Here is a 24756-nt window from a genome sequence, read left to right as displayed (position 1 = left end):
TTTTATTAACTTCCCCTCTCACCCTAAACCTATGCCCTCTAGTTCTAGACTCCCCCACCTCAGTGAAAAGACTTTGTCTGTTTATCCTATCCATGCCCCTCATGATTTTATAAACCTCCTTAATCTTATTTTCTTCCATTCTGCACACATTTTTCAGTATTCTCTCAATTTTATATGAACATTGAGTTGTGGATTGAAAACTTTCCAATTTAAATAACCAGTATCATCATTAAATATTTCTGATGCTGTGCTTGCTCTGTTCCAAACAACATGCCTCAGTCGCAGTTCATCATGTTCTGCACCAGTATATTTTCCATTTCCCACACTAATCTGTTGGTTCCACTGAACATGATTGTCAATCATTGCTGAATTAAGGGCTATCTTGTGCTTTAATCCACTAGAAACTCAACTGAGATTGCTCAGAATGCTCACAAAGGATCCAGTGCAGTCAGCAAATAAATTGGATTTCCATTCAGGCAGTCTGGGGAGGATTGGTCCCAGAAGTGAAAGGCCAACACATAATCCAGTGTGCCACCAAATTTCCTTAGCATGAGCCTTCTGCATGATTTCTCTGAACAACTATCTGACAGAGCTCTCTGGATAATCAATGCAATTACCCTGACTGCAACTTCAAGAGGATTAAAATAGATTTTCGTTGCTGATATGGTTGTAAATTGAATAGAGTGGCCTGCGATGATTGAGCCAAGATAGGTTGCAGGGACCATGTCAGTTTGAGGTGGGCAAAAAAAGTTTTGGAAGACTCCTCCATTTTTTGCCTGAAGACTCTGCCATTTGTCTTTGGCCTTCTTTTCTGTGCAATTTAGAGATTCTTCTTCAAAGTAATTGTGTCTCTTTCTCCAATTACCAGACCCTCTAACCAAGAAGGTCAAATATGAACACACACACACACACACAGCAAAAGTGAGGACTGCAGATGCTGGAGATAAGAGTCGAGAGTGTCATGCTGGAAAAGCACAGCAGGTCAGGGAGCATCCGAGGAGCAGGAGAATCAACGTTTCGGCAAAAGCCCTTCATCAGACAGACAGACAGACAGACACACACACACACACACCATACATGCCACCATGCAGTTTTGAACAAGTTGAGTATGATTTTGGAACTTGTTTCTTGATAATTTTACTAAATGCAAAGCAGACAGATATCTTCTGGTTTCAGTTGTATTTAATGAAAAGAATCAACATGCAAATATGAATTGACATGTTCTACAGAAGCAGGCAAGTTAATTTTAATGTACTATTTCTATCAGGTTTGAAATTGGGTAAAAGCTGGCAGCCATGACAGAGGAGGATATAGTTCTAGCATGTTGCACGCCACAAAAGGTTGGGAATGCGATAGGCACAAAAAGAAATACTCAATAGAACCTAGAAAATTGCTTTGATTACCCGGCTCTCAAGAGTGGCGGTCAATTTCTTTTGGCTATTTGGCAAATCTTTCCAGCTCCAAAGTGGACTGTTTTCTCTCCTTCACAATTAATGACCTCAAGCATTCCCAGGTTCATATACTGCCTTGCTGCTTTTTCCTAGCTTCAGAGAATCTAAAGGTCTCCATCTTAATGAGGACTGCCCTCAGTAGTGAGAGAACCACAAAAATTAAAGTACTTGCAGTAAAGAATAGGTGAGTAATGATAAATAGAATAAAGGATGGAAGATGTGTCATTCATCTACTTAGGTGCTGGTCATGGGTAAATGGTAGTCTATATCAATGGAGTACCATATATGATATTAGAAAGTGATTGTAGCATGAAGCGATTATTTCAGTTTAGATTAATTCTTAATCCTTGGATGCATGTTTCTACTGAAGGTAAATTGTGGAACAGGTATAGCTTCCAGATTAAAAGGAATAACATTGACTTTCAAAACTGCTGTTAGACTATATTGAGGATGATAAATTTTATAATTACTTAAAATCAAATGTTAGAATTATAGAAATGATTCATTCATTATATTTGTGATTCACCAGTTACATTTTAAACTTTCTTCCCTTTCTCCCATTTCTCTTGAAGGCAAGATTCCACAGATTCTCCCTAACTCTCTTTTACTACTAATAAAGATCTCTTAGAAGGAGGAACACAACCAAAGCTTATCAAAAACATATTAAGCGAACCTAAAAACTGAACCTTTAGAGATATTATATAAATTAAATGCCTGACAGCGTGTGATTGGTGTGCACTGCAGCAACTGGTCATCATAGCAAACAGTACCCAGGACGTTCTGGTGGGATTTACCTGGAAAGGGAGTGAGAGCTAAGTATGTAACTAGACAGAAGAGGTTGATGTGGTAGTGCCCCTACTTCAGGGCCAGAAAGCCTGTGTTCAAGTCCACTTGCTCCAGAAGCATGCCATAATATATCTGAATGCATTGATTAAAATATATCTATAACTGGCTGGAATTCAGGGTTTGTACCACTGTCTCCATATTTCCAGTGGTCACAGATCCATTTCTGGGTTGTTTCTTTGTGCCATTAATAAGTGCTTTGATGTTTGCTGTGGACCTGCATGGTTTCATAGAAGGCATAATCTTTTTCTATGTGTTTACTTTCTGAAATTTCTGTTCATTTTACCCTTGATTCAGCTCTCTGATATTTTCCCAATTACAAATTGCAGATTGATGTACAGCCCACCTGGCTTATTAGATTACAATCATGCTCAGGGTGTCTTTTCAGGCTGTCATGAGAGACAGAAGTAACATCAGTCAATCAGCTGTGCACAGATGCATTAAACAAAACTACAGAGGCATTACTTACTAGAATAAGTAATTTCATCTTCATCCCTGTTGGCAGTTGGTGGCAGCACAATGTACCTTGCAATTTTAGTGACTAGCAGCATTCCTTGGTGCAGGGAGTTTAAGACTGTATTCACATGCCTTCCGGGTTCAATACCCATGTCAAGAGGAAGGCTCAACTTGTTTCTGACAGCAGTGCTGCAATTTGCAGTTAGGTGAATGCTCATGTCCTTGGGAGTTATCATAATGCTTTCATTTTAAAATATCCACTGTGCTTTTGTGTCCTGAAACAAAAGTGCATGGAAAGGTTGAGTAAAGAATAATCCCAGCTGGAGCATCTCCAGAAACAGTGTTCATTGTCACTGGTAACGATAGTAAGCAATTAAAGCTGGCAAAGATGGATCACTGTAAACGTCAGGCATGCTTAGCTGCAGTGCATCCTTGGAAAATGTGGCTGACCCTCCTTACCTGATCTGAAAAAATTGTTAAGATTCTTTCAGCTTGCACTAATTACCCTGGCTACACTTTCCACCTCCGAGAAGTCTAGTTTCTCTGATCTTTGAGTCATTAAAACAATTTTGGCAATGTCTGTTTGCCTTCATAAAGCTACTGCAAGGTTTTGAAAATTTACAATGACTTTCAATTTCAGGCATCTCAATAGGCAAGTTACCATCGGGTGTTTTGGTGCCTGGGTCTGAATGGCTTGCAGGTGGGAAACAGCAAGCTGCTAATGGGTCATTGTTGGCGTGGAAGCAGGTAGCAGAGTGCTTCAGCTGCTCACTCTGAAGCTGGCCAGCATGCTACTCACTGCTCACCCACTGGAGGAGGATCAAAGCCACCTCTGGTTCTTCACATGTGCTTCCTCTGAGGGTGGAAGAGCTGCTTTCTGTACATTTGCAAGTGTGAATGTAAGCTGTTTGAGCAATGGAGATTTGGTGTCAGAGCAACCCACTTCCAGGTTGCAGGTGTATCTCAGAATTCCACTAATAGCCAATTAACAGCTTGCTGCTTCCCTTAAAGATGTTGCAGGTGCTGCTGTTAATGGGCAATTAACAGTTTGCTGGTGTTCTGAGCTGTCACATTAACAGGAAAACTGAAGTGTCGACAAGACAGCGTGTCCGCTCAGATATGTGGTGACTTTAAAACTGGGGAATGGTATGTTCTTATCTGTGCCAATTTATTGTAATACAAGAAATTGACAGTGAAGGAGTGGCAAGGCTTTTCAACATTCGATCATACCCCAATGCTCTCTTTTTGATATTTGAGTTTACTGCTCGTTTCACACTTTTTTTTTCCCAGGGAATCCTCTTTCTCCTCTTCAAATTGCGCTGTACCAGTGTAAGTTGTTACTTCAGTACCTCATGTGTGTTCTATTAAAGCTTTCTAATGGGCTAAAGCCTTCAATCTTATCAACCCAAAGCAACTGTTTCTGAATGCATGTGACATTCATAACAAATTAATTCACATATTGTGTCCATTACAGGAAATAAATGTCATGGTAGGCAGTATGGAGGAAGGTTTCAGGATGACAAGGAATGGGTCATGAATATTAAGTATAAGACATTTAACAAAAATAGGAAGTTATGTAAAGGTGGAGAAATAGCACTGTAAATTAAAAATTTCATTTTACAATAATTAGAGATGATCTTGGCTTAGGAAATCAGGATGTCGAATCTGTTTGAGTGGAGATGTAGAATAGTTGTGGAAAGAAGTCACTACTGGGAGTGGCCCATTGCACCCCCCCCCTCAAACGGTAACTATAATATGGGACAAAACACAGAAGAACAGATATTGAATGCTTCTAATAAAGGAATGATAATAATTACAAATGATTTTAATCCACATATAAAGTGGAAAAATCAAAGTGGAGTTGCCTCGATGGAGAGTCATGGAAGGCTTTTGAGACAATTTATTTGATCAGTACAGTTTTCAACCAACCAGGGAACAGGTTATCTGAAAGAAAAACATAAAATGTTGGAGAAACTTAGTAAGTCTGACAGTATATTTGGGGAGAGAAACAGTTAATGTTTCAAATCTGATATATTTGTTTTCAGAACTGAAATAGGCTGTGTGCAGTTGACAGAGGTGTGGGTGCCCACAGCAAAGACAAAGGGAGTGCTAACCATAGTAGAAGTGAATCGAAATATAAAAGAGATGTAATGATAGGGGTGAAAGGAGAAAATGGGTCTGCTCTCCTGAGATCAAAACCAAGAAGTCAGAGGAAGTCTCTGGGGAAAGTAAATGGGGTTTGTACTCAAAATAGAAGGCAGTGGTCATGCTCTGAAATTATTGAACTCTGAAGTCATTGGCAGAAATAAGATTCCTTGTGCTTCATTGCAACTCTGCAGCAGACCCAGGACTGAAGTAGAGTCATAGAGATGTACAGCACAGAAACAGACCCTTTGGTCCAACTCGTCCATGCCGACCAGATATTCCAACCTAATCTAGTCCCACTTGTCAGGACCTAGCCCATATCCCTCTAAAGCCTTCCTATTCATACACACATCCGGATGCCTTTTAAATGGTGCAATTGGACCAGCCTCTACCACTTCCTCTGGCAGCTCATTCCATACATGCACCACCCTCTGCGTGAAAATGTTGCCCCTTAGGTCTCTTTTATGTTGTTCCCCTCCCACCCAAACCTATGTCCTCTAGTTCTGGACTCCCCCACCCCAGGGAAAAGGTCTTGTCTATTTACCTTATCCATGCCCTTCGTGATTTTATAAACCTCTGTAAGGTCACCCCTCAGCCTCCGACGCTCCAGGGAAAACAACCCAGCCTATTCAACCTCTCCCTATAGCTCAGATCCTCCAACCCAGGCAACACCCTTGTAAATCTTTTCTGAACCCTTTCAAGTTTCACAACATCCTTCCGATGGGAAAGAGACCAGAATTGTACGCAATATCCCAACAGTGGCCTAACCAATGTCCTGAAATATTAGCATGGAAACAAGACAGTTCATTTCAATGGTTCTTTTAATGTTCCTGGACCCAAAACATTAACTCTGATTTCTCTCCACAAATGCTGCCAGACCTGCTCAGTTTTCCAGCAGTTTTTTTGGTTTTTTGTTAATGGTCTGTTGTCTGACTGATAGTATCTAACAAGTACTATGCTGCAAAGGTCTGTGCTAAGATCTCAACTTTTAACAATTGATTTCAGTGACTTGAATGAGGGGAGCAAGACACAGTACATAGATTTGGAGTTGACATCAAGAGAGCCAGAAAAGTATGCTATGAAGAAAACAGAACAAAATTGGAGATGAATACAAATAGATTGAGTGGGCAAAAATATGGCAGAGTATAATTTGGGGAAAATGAAGTTGTTCAGTTTGGCAGAAAGAATAAAAAAAGAGTATTACTTAAATGGAGAACAACTGCAAGATTCTGAAGTGTAGAGGGATTTAGGTGCTTTAGTGCATGAATCACATTTTTAGATGTTATGTTTGTACTACCCTTGGAACCAGGTGGGCAAATGGTAAATCTGAACAGGATTTATTAAAGATCTTCAGCCTCCACAGCTGGTTCCAGGCTGGACTCAAGCTCTGCCCCTCCAGGTCCCCTGTCCAGCTCTCCTAAAGGGGCAGCACCCTCAACTACATACATAACAATTAGTATGTTGGTGCAGTACAGAAACAATATCATCAACAGGATGCTGTCTTATATTCTGAAAGAAATGCAACATAAAATAAGAATGTTATGTTTCAGTTATACAGGGCATTGATGAGACTCCAGTTTGAATACTCTGTAGTTTTGGTCTCCTTATTTAAGAAAGGATGGCATGGAAATAGTTTGGAGGTTTACTAGATGGATACCTGGAGTGAATAGATTGTTTTTCAGATGCCATTCTTCAGCCAGTTTCATTCACTCCAGCTCAGATTAAGAAATGGCCGAAGGCACTGGAAACTACAAGACTGTGAGCCCTGATGACTTTCTACCAATGGTAGTGAAGACTTCTGTTCCAGAGGTAGCCTCACCACTATCCAATCTGCTTTAATAGCTAAAACCATGGCATCTCCCTGGCATTGTCCTGTTAACAAGGAAAAAGTCCAATTATTGCCCTTTGAGCCTTTTTTGATCATCAACAAAGTGATGGAAGGAGTTGTTGACAGTTGTTATCCTTACCTGCTCACTGCTCACTGACACACATTCTGGGTTCTGCCAGGCCCATGAGGATCCAGATCACAAAAGAGCTGAACTCCATAGATAAGGTGGAGGTTCAGGTGGATTTTGACATCAAGGCAGCATTTGACTGAACATGGCATCAAGGAACCCTAGAAAATCTGGAGTAAGTGGGAATGGGGAAATCTTTCCACTAATGGAGTCATACTGAATATAAGGGAAGACAGTTGTGATTTTTGGAGGTCAATCATCCTCGTCCCTACACACCAGTGTAGGAGTTGATATGGGGTACGTGGACTTTAAAAGCCATTTGAGACAGTGCCACACAACAGACTTGTGAAGAATGTTATAGATGATGAAATAAAAGGGACAGAAACAACATGATTACTAAATTGGCTGAGTGATAAGAAACAGTAATTATTTGTGGGGGTTTTTTTTGGGCTGGAGGAATACTTGTTGTTCAGTTCCCCAGGAGTTGGTACTAGACACTTGCTTACAAATATGTTTGTATGATCTAGATCTTGGGAACAATGTCAAAGTTTGTGAATAGCACAAACTTGAAAAAATTGTAACTGAGAGTATAGAACTCCAAAAGGATATAGACAGCTTGGTGGAGTGGGTTTGAAGGCGACAGATGAACTTCAGTGCAGAGAAGTGAGGTGGTTCACTTTGGAATGAAGAACATGGGAGACCAGGTAAAACGTATGCAGCAGCTAAGAAATCTGGGTGTTGTGCGTAAGTCATTAAAAGTGGCAGGACAAGGGAGGTATTAATCTATAGTCTTCCAGGCTTTATTCGTGAGGGTACACTTTACAAGAGCAGGGAAGTTCATGTTGAACTTATCTTGGGCACTGGTTAGACCTCAGCTGGAGAATTGTATGAAGTAAGTAAAGTCGCCTTTGTCCCAGAGGATTATAGGGCTGTTCCCTCATAAAGAAAGACAACTGGCATTGTGTTTAACCTGAAGGTTAGCATATCTCAGGTGAGGGGCAAGGGTTGAGAAGGCAACACTTTTGTAGTGACCTTAGCCATTACAGAAATTGAAACCATGCTGCTAGTGTCTCTCTGCATCGCAAACTAGTCTTCGTCTTCTGGGGTCACTTAGCTCAGCTGGCTTGACAGCAGCTAATGCAGACTGACAGCAACAGAGTGGATTCAATTCCAGTGCTAGCTGAGGTCAGCATGAACCTTGCCTGAGTAATGGTGACCCTCCAATTAAACCCAGTACCAGTTCTCGCTTGTGCTCTCTCACTAATGAGAGAGCAGCCCTCTGAACATTGTGTACAGTTCTGGGTGCCACCTGATGGACATGAAAGCTTTCATGAGTGTAGAAGAGGTTTTAGATAAGGGTTCCAGGTCTGAGAAACTTCAGTTATGAGGATAGATTGCTGAAGTTGGGATTGCTTTCCTTGGAAACGAAACGTCTGGTGCAAGTTTCCAAAATTGCAAGGGCTCTGAACAGAATAGGTAGGGAGAGGCAAACAAAAACAGCTGGAGAAACTCAGCTGATATGGTAGCATCTGTGGAACGAAAACTGAGTGAACATTTCGGCAATTTCAGTTTTTTTTTGTTTCAAATTTCCAGCATCCACAGTTTATTTGTTTTACTTTAGTAAAGTTTACAAAAGAAGCAAAGATGAGTTTTCACACAGCAAGTGTTTGGAATGCAGTGCCAGGTAGTGTAGTGGAGGCAGGTTCATTTGAGCTATTTAAGAGGATATGGATGATTATCTGAAGATAAATAATGCCCAGGATTATGCAGGAGTTTGGCATGAAGTCAAAATTCTCAGAGCTGCTACAAACATGATGTGACAAACCTTCTTCTGAACACAAATCACATTTGTGATTCTGAATTCCTCTGGATAGTGTCCTATGTCCAGCCATCTTCAGTTCCTGAATCAGTGACCTTACCTCAACCTTAAAGTTAGAGATGGGCTGTTTGCTAATGTTTGTACAATTCAGAATTGCAACTTCTCAAATACTGAAGTAACCAATGCTATTTACAGCACAACCTGGACAACCTCCAAGCTTGGGTTGGTGAGTGATAAGTAACATCCTCATCACAGAAGTGCCAAGCAATGGGGAGGCAATGGCCTAATTATATTATTGCAGGGCTTTTTATTCAGACATAATTTTCTGGGGACCTGGATTCAAATTTCACCATAGCAGATGGTGGGATTTGAATTCAATAAATTAGGACTGTCATGATGACCTTGAAACCATTGTCAATTGTCAGAAAAACCCATCCAGTTCACTAATGCCCTTCAGGGAAGGAAATCTGTTATCCTTACCTGCTCCGGCCTACATTTAACTCCAGACCCACAGCAATTAGGGATGGGTAATAAATACCAGTGATGCCCTCACCCCTTGAATGAATTAAAAACAACTTCATCTCTAATTAGTGAGAATATCACTGTCTTCCCATGTCATTTGATGGCATTATCATTGCTGAATCCTTTACTATCTAAATCCTGGGGATTAATGTTGAGTGGAAACTGAACTGGAGTAATAATTTAAGTACTATGACTGGTCAGAGGATAGGAATCCTGCAAAGAGTATTTCATTTTCTGACTCCCCAAAGCCTATTCACATCTACAAGGCAGAGTCAGGAATATGATAGGGGACATTAAATGATTGTGGAGAAAGCTGGAAAATGGAGTTTAATGTTGGAAAATGTGCAATTGTTTATCTGATAGAAAGAATAAATAAAATAATATCCCCTAAATAGTGAGTGTGAAAGATTGGTGTGCAAAGACAGCAAATAATTAGGAAAATTAGTGGAATGCTACTGTTTGTGAGGGAGAATTGAATACAACAGTAGACAAGTTATGTTTCAGTTATACAGAGCATTGGTAAGACCATACCTGAAGTACTATTTACAGTATTGGTCACCTCATTTAAGGAAGAATACAAATGCATTGACAACAGTAGAGAAAAGGTTTATTAAACTCAGTGAGAATGTGTTGGTTATCTTATGAGGAAAGAGTGGACTGTTCAGCTTATTCACTGGTATTTGGAAGAATACCATGCAACTTGATAGAAGTATATAAGATCAAGATAGGTCTTCACAAAGTTGCATGTGGAAAGGATGTTTGCTCATGGGAGAATCTAGAACTAAGGGTGACTACTTCACAACTTAAAATGCTATTTAAGACAGAGAAAAGGAGATTTTGTTCCCTTGAAGAAGAGAGCCTCACACCTTCAATGCATTATCTGTGCTGACATAGCACCTATTGTTAAAGTTCACTTGAGAATGTAACTTTACAAAGAAGTTCTAGGATTTATATATGAAAGAACTGAAACCAACATGGTCATTCTAAAAGGTGAGAGGCTTAACAAACAGTCCAGGTCTTTTTCAATATATAATTTCAGTTACATCACATTGTAAATGCTGTGTCTTATGATCTTATACTCCACAACCACCTGGTGAAGGAACAGCACTTAAAAAGTGTGTGCTTCCAAATAAACCTGTTAGACTATAACCTGGTGTTGTGATTTTTAACTTTGTACACCCCAGTCCAACACTGACACCTCCAAATCAAAGAAGATTGAAAGTCTTTGGAACCCTTTTTGACAAGAGGAGTTGGTAATAGAGTACTTGCATGGTTTTTAAGTCAGATTTTTGGTAAGGAAGTGGATGAAAGATTTTCGTGGGTAGTTAAAATGTGAAATTATTAGATCAGCCATGATTTTAATGAACAGTGGACGGGTTATAATTCATATATTTCTGGTACATTGCACTGGACTGGATAAATGCAGCTGCAACCACATTGGAGAGGAGGAACACTCTCCAGGATATAGTGGTCCACTTGATTATCACCCCATTCGTGACTTTCAATATTCACTCCCTTCCCCATTGACGCTCAGTGACAGCAAAGTGTACTATATACATAATGCAGTACAGGAACTCACCAATGCTCCTTCAATAGTACCTACCAACCTACAACCTCTGTCATATCGGACAAGGGCATTGAATACCCTGGCAATACCACCACATGCAGGCTCACCACTAAGCCATGCACCACCTTGATCTTCAATGGCTGTTCCTTCAGTATTGCTGACTCAAAGTTGTGGAGGACCCTTCCTAACGGTGATGTGGATGCATCACAGTGGAAGCAGTTCACAAAAGCAGATCCCCACCATCTTGTCAAGGACAATTTGGAATTACCAAGAAATGCTTGCTCAGCCAGCAATGTCTACACCCCATTACCGAACAAATAAAAATAAGAGTTTTTCAGTCTTTGTGAGTGTCTTCCTGTCATACACATTCTGGCAGTTTTCTATTGCTTTGAATCAGCACTTGTGCACTGCAAGCAGGCAAAGGAGGTATCATTTAAAACAGTAACCCCTGACCAGGCAGCATTCACAACAATTAGTAGTTTCTAAAGCAAAAGAAACAAAAAAATCATTAGCAACTTCTTATAGTGAATTGTTCAAAACATTCAGTACCTAACAGTATTGTTAATGCATCACCTCCTCCTCAATAGATTCTGACCATGTGTTGTTATTATTAGTTATTGTGAAAAAGACTAACTAATTTTAGAAAATCATAATTTAATAGGTGTATTCTGTTCACTTACAAATAGAATAGATGAGATTTTCTTTCGACCATAAAACACACCATGTTCTTCAGCAATGAGTTCTCTTTATGCCAGATAGCCAGCTTGATGACCTTGTGTCAGCTAACTGACATCAAATTAAATACTTTGACTTCCTAAAACCGTGTCTTCCCCTTTCTCTCTCCCTCTTCCCCTCTCTATCCCTTTTTTGTTCATCTTTCAGGCTCTTGCCTCTGAGTCCTTTTTGATATTTTACTAACTAACCTGTTCTGAGATGTTTTTACGCACCTTGGGAATAGATGGAGCTTGAACCCAGGTCTTCCGGTTCAGAGGTAGTGATGTGCCACAAGATTCCGCCCCCCCCCCACCCCCCACCGCCGTTGATCATTTTCTATATTTCTCTAATTAGTGTGTTCAGAGATGTTGTCACACACCTCTAGAACAGGTCGGATTTCAACCTGGGCCTCCTGGCTCAAAGGTAGGGATACCACCTTTTTGAGATGTAGAGTGTTAAAGACCAGGCCAGACTCCCTCAAAACATTTTAAGAAGCTAACCTAGACCCTAACAAGAGGGAGCAGCAGAATATAAATTAATATGAGAGATCAGAGGCCTAGTAGAGGATAAATTGAGACTCAGGATCAGGGCTTTCAACCTAAAAGCAAGAGAGGGGGCAGCAGGGGCCAACTAAGAGCAAGTGATGGCTAGGTGGTATTATTGCCAGACTGTTAATCTAGAACTGAGAGTGTGGTGCTCGAAAAGCGGAGCAGGAGAATTGATGTTTCAGGTAAAAGCCCTTCATCAGGAATGTTAATCTAGGACTCATGTTCTGGGGTTCCAGGTTCAAATCCTGTCAAATTGTGGAGCTTGAATTCAATAAAATTTTGGAATTAACCATCTGATAATGACCACAGATCCAAAGCTAATTATCCTTTAAGGAAGGAAACCACCATCCTGACCTGATCTAGCTTACATGTGACTCCACATCTGTCCAGAGCTGAGACTGAATTCCTTGTAGGGTGTTCTGCTAGTGCTGTTGGGAGGTCTTCAAGATAACTTGTCAGGGGTGTAGGAACCAAGAGAGATTAGTTGAGAAAAATTCTCAGGTTAACAAAATACTTAGGGATACAGTTGGCACTAGCATAGAGAAAAGTAAGCCAATATGTGGAGTTGCAGTAAGAGACAAAGAAATGAAGCCTAAACCAGGGTTACAATGCATATAAATGAATGCTCAGAGTATAGTAACTAAGAATGGAGTTACAGGCACACATTGCCATGTAGAAATACGATGCTGTGGTGAGACCTTGATCAAAGAAAGGCAAGACACGAATATTCAATATTCCTGAGTACAAGGTGTTCAGAAAAGGTAGGAAAGGGGGGAAGGGGTAACAGTCATGGTTAAAGACAGCATTGCAGTGCTGAAGAAAGAGGATGTCACAGTGGGTTCAAGGAAAGAAGCAATTTTGCTAGAGCTAAGGAACAAAAAGGGTGCTGGGATAATATGCTGGAAATGAAGACCTGCAGGATTCCCCGATTTATCTGCCTTTCTGACACTAGTTGACAGAAAGCACAGGGAACGTTCTTGTTAAGTGCAGAAATGATCATTTATTAGAAATAAATTGAGTTTAGCTGCACATAAATAATTACAAACCATTGGCCTATACCTGCACTCGTCAAAATTCTAACCCACTTATAAACTTCTCTATAAACACATACGGACAGACACGAATAGGGAAAGAAACATGATTGTTATAGGTAGAGGGTAAAACAGGAAAGTAGTTCAATAGTTCCTTTTCACAAGATTTGCTGAGTGATTCTTGTACTGATCAGGATGCTGGCTGCTGCTTAACCTTCCCTTCTGCAGATGCTATCACTTGATTGTAGGAAGCACCAGGTCATTGGTTTACATCTACGAAGGTCTCTGACTTATTATTTAAAAGTCTCATCTTGTAGCAAATGCTGAAAGGAAAATAAACTGGTTTTCTTCAAGCTTAATGTGATTTTACTGCAGAGAACAGAGCTTCTGAGCTTACAGAAATCTGATACTTTTTCCCTACTTTGTTCATAGCACCAAACTATTCTGCTACCTAGGAGTGAATCACATAGTTATTGGCTGGTAAAAGTCCTTTGTCATCCATAAATGGTTACTAATCCACAAACCAATCAGCTATTGGTTGAATTTCCTTTTGTACATACCCCTGGCTCCAGTTCCTTTGTAAACCTTCCCCTACTGCTTAAGACAGCAGATGTGTAAACAGTGCTTACAATGAGTATCAGGTTACTTGTTTTGAAAAAATTGCAATAATCCAACAACAACCATGCTTTAAAAAGATGTTCTTTTCTTACTTCAGTCTACAGTCAAATATATAGCAAAATAAAAAGACATGTTATTTACGCTTCCCATGCATTCTCTCCACAAAAAAATGTCCTAGCTTCACGTAGAAAAAATAATCAAACTGATATTTTTAGGAAACCAAAGAGTTGTAGTGGAATTTTTGTGTAAAATTGATTCGCTAAGGCCTCTAAGAGGACAAAAGTTCAGCATGAAGCATGTGTAACATCTGTGCAGATATGTAGAGCTGGAACTTTGGATTGCAAAGAAAATAGATGAGACTAAATTAAATACTCTAAGGAGAAGGCTTTAGATATACAGTTGAAATCAGGAAGAAACACTGTATTTCAAATAACAAAGTGTGGATTAGACTTAAATAGCAAATTGTAAGCAACATAATGAGGATGGAAATGCTTCATTTATTTGGACGTGTGTAGGCTGCTAAAAGAGAAGCTACCAGATTGAAGCTCTGTCTGGTTTCAAAGGAATGAAAAAGGTCAATTTAATGCAGAATAGCAATTTGAAACTGGACTTGGTTTCTTTCTTCCAACATGTTTGCAGACTTCAGTACAAAAATGTTGGCTGATGCTTCTGCACAGTTTAGAGAAAGGCCAGCACTGTATTTTGTATGACACATTAAACTGGGGGTCAAAAAGTGTGGTGCTGGAAAAACAGAGCCAGTCAGGCCGCATCCAAGAAGCAGAAGAGTTGACGTTTTGAGCATAAGCTCCTCATCAGGAATCGCTGCCAAAACCACCACTGACCGCCTCCGTGATTGCTGCTGGAACCACTACCACTGCTGCTAAGACAACCACCTTGGCAATCGCCGCGCGAACATCAATGCCTTTGCAATTGCAGCCAGAACCATCCTGCCTCCGCAATCACAACCAGGATCACCGCCTCCACCAAGACAACTGCCTCTGCGATCTCTACCAGAACCATTGCCACCTAGACATCCGCCTCTGCGATTGCCTCCAGATCACTACCTCCGCAATCGCCTTTAGAACCAGCACCACCTGTGCGATCACTTCCGAAACCACCACTGCTCACTGACAGAACCACCACCACAGCCACCAGGATCACTGCCTCCACAATCATCGTCAGGACCACCGCCGCCAAGACAACTGCCTCCACGATCACTGCCAGAACCACCACTGCAGCCACAAGATAACTGCCTCTTCGATTGGTGCCAGAACCTCCATGATCACCATCAGGATCACTGCCTCCATGATTGTCACCAGAACGACCACCACTATATGCCAAGACAACAACCTCTGCGATTGCTGCCAAGATAAACATCTCTGCGATCACCGCCAGGATCACCGCTTCCATAATCACTGCCAGAACCACTACTTCTGCCGCCAGGGCAACTGCCTCTGCATCACCGCTAGAACCATCACCACCTCCGTGCTCACCGCCTCTGAGATAGCTGTCAGAACCACCACTGCCAAAATAACTGCCTCCGCGATCGCCGCCAGACCATCACTGCCTCTGCAATTGCCACCAGAACCACCGCCGCTAAGGTAACCGCCTCTGAGATCGCCGCCAGAACCTCTGTGATCACCATCAGGATCACCATCACCACAATTGCTGCCATAACCACCACCACCACCACCAAGGTAACTGCCTCCGTGATCACCACCAGAATCTCTGTGATCGCTGCCAAAATCTCCAGAAACTGCTCTCCATCCGATCCTCCGCTCCACACACAGCCATATGCCACCATCTACTCTCCTGCAGTCAGCCTTGCCTCAGCTCAGGGCCACACTCTCTCCCAGACCCGCAAAGGACTTCTGCTGTTCTTTATCCTGAGACAAATCCACACAGCCAGCAAGTGCTTTTTCTCAAGCTTAACTGACATCAAGGAATGTAAGTTCATCAGACTTTCACATACTTACCTCCAAACTTGGGATTCCTAGATCATTCCAGAACTATCTCCCGACCTCCCAAATCGCTCGGATGCCATCACAGCAAACAATGATGTCACTTCTGCCCCCGCCTTCCCACAGACTGCAACCACCACCGACTATACCGCCTCCGTGATCACCGCCAACACAACTGCCTTCGCGATCGCTACCAGAACCACTGCTGCCGAAACCACCACGATGGCTACCTCTTACATTCTCCCTCCACATTAAACTAAGACCCCCATCTATCCAATTGGTGGATGCAAAGTTCCAGTGGGTCTATTTAAAGAAGAGGGGAGAATTAGTCCTTATTCAATATCACACAACATGTTAACTGATCACTAGCTGTTTTCTGTGCACAAGTTGGATACCATTTCCAAAATCGCAACGATTCAAATGTTCTGGCAATAAAGTGCTTTGAAAAGTCTTGATGCATGAGAGATTAATCTTCCTTTTATATGAAAGTAACAATCTTTTAGGAGAGGGAAGTGGTCAATTTGTTTCAATAAATCTCACTTTTACTGAGACAATTCTCTCATTACCCATTGAACCCCATTTTGTCCCTGAAAGCTCATCTACAAAAATCCATTTACACTTTGCCTTGAAGACAAAGCCACAAACTCAGCAGTTTGATCATGAGAGCCAATAGGCATTCTTACCATCTAACATGTGCTAAGGTGGGACCACACCAATACACAGTACTACTTTCAGAGTACCATCAATGGAAAAGTTGGGGTAGGGTATGCATTCCTTCATTAGCAAATCTAAATCCAGAAGTAAATGCAAGAAAAAGCTATTTCAAAAGGCTGATTGTGTTTTCATCTCTGCTTCTCACTCAATGGGAATACATATATATAATAAAAACTGTGAGGTTCCCACAACATTGCATTTAGGGCTTTCCATTTGCAAGATGAGCCTTCGTGTGTCTAAATCTTTGATTAAAATTTGGGAGTGGATGTAACAGTAGCCTGAGGAATTCTGTGAGAATATTTCACGGTAGTTTAAAGTCAGGTTTCCTTTCCTTCTCTATTAGAAAGCACCCACTTCAAAAATACTTCATTGATTGTTAAGTGCTTCAGCACGTCTTGAGATTCTGATAGGCGAGATATAAATGCAAGTCTTTTATGTGGTGTGCTATGTAATTGAAAGTGCTTTGGACTGCTAGAATTCTATTTACTGGGAGATGGTTTGACCCAATGAAAATTTATGCATTAGCATTCAGTGATTAGATCCAATGTGTTTATCATAATTTGAATTTGGGCCTCAGTCTGTATTTACAGATAGTGAGAGTTGAAATATATGCTGAGGCTATGATGAGTGTATATTTTAACTCTCTCATTTTTTTTTACAGCAAATTCCTCACTGATGGGAGGAGGCGGAGGTGAGTATTTTGGCTTTGATATTCCCACTGCTTTGTATAATGTAAACATCTAGTCAGTTAGATGGGTATTTATATGTGCATGTTGAAACCCAAATCTTTAATCCCCTGGACTGTATTAAAATCTGTTCTGGAGTAAAATTGATGCAAAGATTCCACTTAGAAGCTACAAGATCCACTCTGGTATGACATGGAGGTAAAATCTCAGCACCACCATGATTCCACACACACCTTCAATATTAACTTTCCTCTCTTAGTGTGGAGGAGCCGGTATTGGACTGGGGTGGACAAAGTTAAAAATCAGACAACACCAGGTTATAGTCCCAGCAGGTTTATTTGGAAGCAGTAACTTTCAGAGCACTACTCCTTCAGCTGATAACTAGTGGGGCAGGATCATAAGACACAGAATTTATAGCAAAAAGTTACAGTGTCATTGCAATTAAAATGATATACTGAACAAACTTAGATTGCTGTTAAGTCTTTCATCTTTTTAGAATGGGTTGGAGGGTGTCGACACGGATACCACCATTTCATGGCAGGTACTCATGTGACTCAGCCAACGTTGTCAATCTCGTACGCTGCAGGCAAGGATGCCCTGAGGTATGGTACATTGGCGAGACTGAACTGATGCTACAACAACAGATGAATGGACGCCATGCAATAATCGCCAGACCAGGATGTTCCCTCCCAGTCTGGGAACACTTCAGCGGTCAAGGACATTTGGCCTTGGATCTTTGGGTGACCATCCTCCAAGGATATACCCACCCTCCCATCCTGGCACTTTCCCCTGCTACCGCAGGAACTGTAAAACCTGTGCCCACACCTACTCCCTCACCTCTATCCAAGGCCCTAAAGGAGCCTTCCACATCCATCAAAGTTTTACTTGCACATCCACTAATATAATTTATTGTATCCGTTGCTCCCGATGCAGTCTCCTCTATATTGGGGAGACTGGTCGCCTCCTAGCAGAGCGCTTTAGGGAACATCTCCGGGACACCCGCACCAATCAACCACACTGCCCCGTGGCCCAACATTTCAACTCCCCCTCCCACTCTGCTGAGGACATGGAGGTCCTGGGCCTCCTTCACCGCCACTCCCTCACCACCAGACGCCTGGAGGAAGAACGCCTCATCTTCCGCCTCAGAACGCTTCAATCCCAGGGCATCAATGTGGACTTCAACAGTTTCCTCATTTCCCCTTCCCCCAACTCACCCTAGTTCCAAACTTCCAGCTCAGCACTGTCCCCATGACTTGTCCACACTTGTCCTACCTGCCTATCTCCTTTTCCACCTTTCTACTCCACCCTTTCCTCCCTGACCTATCACCTTCATCCCCTCCCCCACTCACCCATTGTACTCTATGCTACTTTCTCCCCACCCCCACCCTCCTCTAGCTTATCTCTCCACGCTTCAGGCTCACTGCCTTTATTCCTGATGAAGGGCTTTTGCCCAAAACGTCGATTTCGAAGCTCCTTGGATGCTGCCTGAACTGCTGTGCTCTTCCAGCACCACTAATCCAGAACATTGCAGAGTAGCCGAGCTGAGGCTGATAGCCAAGTTCTATACCCATGAGGATGGCCTCAACCAGGACCTTGGGTTCATGGCACACTATAGGTGATCCCACTACACTGTACACACTCACACAGACCCTCTCTCATACACCCGCTGTCTCTTAGACACGCACACATACACCCCTCCATACTCTCACCCACGCAAACAACCTCTCACAGGCTTATACACCATCACACTTACACACACACTCTACCAAGCACGCAAACACACACGTGTACTCACTCTCTCATGCACATACTCACATGCGCTCTCTCTCTTTCTCTCCCCCCCCACTACTCCCCCTCACATGTGCATGCACACGCACACACACACACTCACAAGTCTATGGGGTGAATTTGCATTTGCAGAATTGTATTTGCAGATACATTCTATTTTTGCCTAAAAAACACACTACCTGCAGGCAGTTAATGCAGGCAGTCTATCCACGTAATAGAAATAGAACCAGTCTGACTCAAGATTGGAATAAGGACAGACTCTAACCTCACACCTTTAATGTATTGTCTGAGCTGAGATGTCAGCTTTTTTTTTAATACAACCTTAAGTTATCTCGATAATGTGACTTAAAGGAAGTTCTGGGATTTACATCATGAACCACAACCTACAACCCATTCTAAAAGATGAAAGACTTGTCAGCAATCCAGGTTTGTTCAATATATTGTTCTAACTGCATGACACTGTGATCTTTTGCTGTAAATCTTGTGTCTTATGATACTGTCCCACTAGTTACCTGATGAAGGAGCGGTGCTCTGAAAGCCAGTGTTTCCAAATAAACCTGTTGCACTATAACCTGGTGTTGTGTGATTTTTAACTTTCTCCCTTAGAACATTGACAGATGCCCCTTGATAGAAATCATTATGACTATGGAGGGATTTGATTAGGTAGTTACGGAGAAGACATTTCCACCTGTGTTGAGGAAAACCATTATTGGCTCTTTGAAAAACTGACCAAACTCCATGAAAACTGCAGAGGACAAGGACAGGCCTACCCCTGTTCTGGAGTCAGGAAGGTTGGGAGCACAGGTTTTAGGTTTAGAATCCAAATCAGCCGAATCTCTTGAAAAGCAGTGATGAATATTGGAAATCATGGATCTTGAATTGTGACCCTACCACCATTTTTACCTCTACAAGGAGTCTCCCTGGCTCCATTAAAAACCGGCCCAAATTGTTCTTTGCAAAGAAATTTCTAGATTGGGTAATGTTTTTAAATTCTTTGAGCTAGGCCAGAACAAGCCATATATTTTTGAATGGAATGGATGTGTGCAGGACATTCTAGATTCCCAGTTATTTGTTTTTGCCATAAATCAGATGATTCATTGCCTTTTAAGGATAGTATTATGTCACTTAATGCACAATGCTTTACTCTGCTATTAAGGGATAGCTTTGGTCTTGCAATGGCACATATATTAATTGATAAGCAATTAAAGTTCATTCACAATTTTTTTTCATTGAGACCTTTGAATAGAAAAGTTTGGGCATGCAGATCTGAAGCATCCAGCCTTAAAAGATTGGTGTGATTTTTAAAGTCTTCCGTGTTCTAGGCAACCTGATTGTTTTGATAGGAAGATAACCTTCTGTTCCTTTAAGGCGCTCGGTGTCTGAATATGAGATAAAGAACATTGTGGGTAGGCAGGATACCTGTGACTTGCTCTGAGAATGCATTAAAAACACTCTGGTAATTATTGAATTTATAATTTTTACAAGAATGGGATCAATATTAAAATGCGCTGTTGCAGGCACAACATTTACCCACATGGCATGATAACTTTAAATGAAATATTAGAGAACAAGGCAAAAGACAAGAAATTCTGGAAAAAAGTTTGGGAATGGTGGCAAGACTCAGCAGATTTGACTGCGGCTGTATAGAGAGAAACGGTCTTTTTAAGTCTTGTGTGACTGTCCTTCAGGAATTCTGAATATCATGTTGCCACCTACCTCCCAGCACACGACTCTCAGCTCAGATTGATTTGAGATGTTTCATTCAATGATATATACTTGATGGATGTAAAGAGCTGTTATCAAGGAGGAACACATGCTTCCTTTAAAGAGGGCGGGGCAGATGGGCTTCAACTTGAGTAAAAGAAAATCAACCTAAATTTGTATGGACTGCAAAACTAGTGAAGAGGGTGATGAAGTAGGGATAAGGTAAGGAAAAATTGATTTTTTTTCCCCAAAAAAGTCATGGCCCTTGGGTTCCTCTCTGTTTGCTTAGGACTCTCATTAATATCAGTAAATATTGCTTTATTAGTGTGAAAGATCTTTATGGTGCAGGAAGAAATGAGTGAGTAGAGGAGAAGATTTGTGTTGTTCTTCTTCACATACTCCTCATAAGCATTAAAGGGTAATAAATATATTTTGTGTTTCGATTATTGCAATACATCATAAAGCAGATTGCATAGCTCTTTCTTGCTGACCAGCAAATTAGTTTGACAGTGGTTTGATTTATCTCTCAAAGTTATAGCACCTGCAAGTGCTTTGCGCTAGGTTGCGCTTACTGAAATGTGTGTGTAAAATGTTCAAAGTGGTGGTAAATTAAATGCGATTTGTGGCTAATGTTGACTTACTGATTTAAAGTTGTCAGAAAAATATTGAACAGTCAGTTGCAGGTAGAAGGCATCACTGATATATTTTATGGAAGTTGCATTTTGTCGGATTAAGCTGCAGACCTTTTGCTACATTAAGTAGAAAATCTTTTCACTTTTATTAGTTCCAGAATGCCTGCGTACATGCTAATTAACCATATTTATTAATGACAGAACATTTGTTTGGAGCAGCTCTCTTTATTAATTGTAATTTAAGGACTCCTCTTCACCTGTCCCAAATCTCTGCAGCTACCCTGTCCTTAGTTGGGAGGTAAGATGGTAATATTAATGCTATCCAGCTGACTTTTTGCCTCAACCAGCCACGAGACTCATTGCAGTGTCATCTAGAATCTTGTTTCTTGGCCAGTTTTCCTCACTTCCCTTGAGATCAATTACCCATGACTAACTCCATTGAACGAAAGGTAAGAGCATCATTGACAGTGAAAACTGGCCTTCAAACTAAGATGCACTTGTTGTGACATAGAATAATCGTGTATATATACCCACCATTTATTTTATCATATTATTAGAATTAAGCAATTTTTTTGAATCTGGATTCTTTACATATAAGTGTTGTTGAATCTCTGTCTCTCTCTCTCTCTGCAAAAGTAGTTCAATGTTTTGATTTATATGTTTCTGTGAAGTTTGGACTTTTGCTCTGCCATATAAATGAGTTTTGTTTTGCTATGACTTGTGTGTGAGTCGGGAGATGTCGCATGTTGCAGCATCTTGTGTTGGGCTGTTCAGTTGAACTTGTAACTACAACATCAGTTAATCAGAAAACCTGCTCTTTCATGCACAATAGTTAAATTAATTTTTATTTTATCGTGTTTACATCAATAGGATAAAATGTTGCTTATGAGTTCAATTTTCAGAAATGTAATCTGGTGATTTAAATGAATCAGAGTTGGTGTAATAATGATCTTTAATCTCTGCATGTCTTTAGCAGGATTGTAAATATGACAAAACTATAGACTTATTCTGTGTGTTAGTGGCAGAACATCAATACAGCACCAGTACTTACTTTTACACTATTGACAGACTGTTTAAATTGGACCCTTTCTCTGGTGTGTATAATTGGATTATCAATGGTCCTATAGATAGTTAGATCCAATACTGACCGTGTCAGTACTCAGCACTAACTTATTTCATGGTGCTGGCTCCATGAGTGACGTTTATTGATGAGGTTCAGTTAGGCTGGCCAGTTCTGTTATTTGTACAAGCTGCTCTTGCTGAAAAATATACCACACGATTGCATATGCGAAATGGAATGCATTTTGTATGTGAGAGTTACATGGCCGATAAATAGTGTTCCAGGCTTGATGGTGAAGTTATGAAGGCTGACTGGTATGCATTATATTTGCCCACTATCTGGTACAGTCAAACTCTGGTGGTAGTTAATTATTAATTTTCAGTGCCAGTCGGTGTCAGCTTGAATACATAACCTAAACAGAAACTTCAGAACCAATACTAAGGAAGGTTTGCACTTGCACAATAAACTGCACCCTGTCTCGTACCTATTACAAGTGATAAGATCTTGCTGAACATAAAAATGAAGATTTATTATTATTGTGATTCTACCACATGCACTTTCCATTGGGAATCACTGGGTAAAGATCAGAAGTGGATCAGGTTTTTCCCCATCTCCAGCACAGGGCAATAGTTGTACTCGTAACAACATTCTAACCAGCAGCAAGGGCAATTTATTGAATTTGAGATCTTCCAGTCTACGCAGCATAGCATTATTACAGTGGTCAATATGAACAAACTTAATATAAGTTAAATTGGCTTTCAGCAGCAATACAAGGTAAACAGTAATAAATCAGTGACCCACAAAATTATATCTGTTCCTTTCTTGCTGACAGAATGATTGGGACAAATTATTTTCAATCAGCTATAATATATAGTGTGACAAGTAAAACAATGAATAATACTTAGAAATACAACTATCAAAAGCTTGGGTTTGATGCTTTTCTTGTAACCAGAATCTCAATAATCCTATGTGACCTGTTCGATTGTCATGAAAACCCAATGGACCACTCATGTTCTTAAGGGAAGGAAATGTGCCACCCTGAAACAATTAAATATGCAAATGACTCTAGAGGCACAGCCATGTGAAACAAACTCTGAAATAGCCCAGCAAACCACTCAGTAATACGAAAAATTACTACCTGCAGCAGTTCAAGACAAAGATCCACTCTTAGCAATAAACAGTAAGTGCCAGGGAATGCCAATTTCTCAAGAATGAATTTTAAAATAATGTGGCTTGCAAGTTTTTCACCTTTCAGAATACCCTTTAGAGACTGGTCCACAAGAGAAGCAATGGGTGATGTAAGCTATATTCTATAGAGCTATACAGCAGAGGACGTTGTAAACTGCACAGGAAAGAGTTCTGTGAACTATATAGAGGACTACTGCATTCATTCCTACCGTTAGTGCTTAGAGTTCTGCAGTGTGGATAGCGACTGTCAACTTGGCCTTGGAGAATGTGGAGTCTGGTGAATTGGATTTTATTTTATTTGAAGGTGTTTAACATTAAAATGCCAGGATTCATCAAAAGGAAGGAGTGTTTTACTCAGTCTACAGATTGGGCAGTTTACTTGATCTGCTTGACCCTTAAAGTTTGATTTTTGAAAGCATGGTAGGTACTTTAGAGACCCATGTTGTCATCAGTGATGAGCAGACTGCATTTTACTTACATAATGATTCTGGAGAACAAGTTGTCTCTTTATTTGTAAAATTGTTGAATATTGTTTTCCAGGGAAACTAAAAGCATTATTTCCATCGGATTTTTAAAATGTTTTTGACCTTGACCTCTTTGTGTAAATACAGTTATTATGTTATGCTTCACACGGTTAACATGAAGAAATTTTAAATTCGGTGATACACAAGGCTAAATGTTGGATTTTATCTGCAAAAGTGTACTCTGGCTTCCAGGTCTCTAAGGGTAGATTGAGACACATTAAGCCTTTCTCCCTTTTTAGAGAATTGCATTTGAATTGTTTATCATCATCATTCTTATTTGATGTCTTTGCTAATAATGAGTTCAATGGTATCACATGAAGTGGTCTCGGAGTGTGTTCTGAGCACTTCTGCATAAAATAAGGTTCTCCTCTTCACAGTGACCAGGACAAAGTGAGGACTGCAGATTATTAAGGGCTTATGCCCAAAACATCGACTCTCCTGCTCCTCGGATACTGCTTGACCTGCTGTACTTTTCCAGCACCACAATTTTTGACTCCTTTTCACAGGCTCACTAATGTCCTTCAGGGAAGGAAATCTGCCATTCTCACCAGGTCCGGCCTACATGTGACTCCAGGCCCTCGGCAATATAATTGAATCTCAACTGCCCTTTAAGTGGCATAGCAAGCCACTCATTCAGAGACAGCTTAGGCACAGACAGTAAATGCTGGCCAGCCAGTGATGCCCATGTCTCAGAAATAAATAAAAGGAATAAGTTTGATGTTGCTTTGTTGGTAGATTCACTGGGGATTTAGGGTGATGTTATTGACTTGTAGACCAATGAAACAGAGCAATGGATGCCCTGCAGTGTTACATTATACCTTTTTCCATGA

General features: G+C 40.8%; 1 protein-coding gene across 2 annotated transcripts in view; it reads left to right on the top strand.

Annotated features, from left to right (window-relative positions):
* Nucleotides 1-24756, top strand: part of LOC140457114 (macro domain-containing protein CT2219-like) — a 1058378-nt gene that overhangs the window by 354435 nt on the left and 679187 nt on the right. For both annotated transcript variants that reach the window (XM_072551126.1, XM_072551125.1), the window contains exon 4: nucleotides 17006-17035. In XM_072551126.1, the coding sequence (XP_072407227.1) occupies nucleotides 17006-17035 (30 nt within the window). The remainder of the gene's footprint in view (nucleotides 1-17005; nucleotides 17036-24756) is intronic.

Source organism: Chiloscyllium punctatum, chromosome 31, assembly GCF_047496795.1.
Source record: "Chiloscyllium punctatum isolate Juve2018m chromosome 31, sChiPun1.3, whole genome shotgun sequence".
Taxonomy (NCBI): Eukaryota; Metazoa; Chordata; class Chondrichthyes; order Orectolobiformes; family Hemiscylliidae; genus Chiloscyllium; species Chiloscyllium punctatum.
This window is presented reverse-complemented; position numbering and strand designations above follow the sequence as displayed.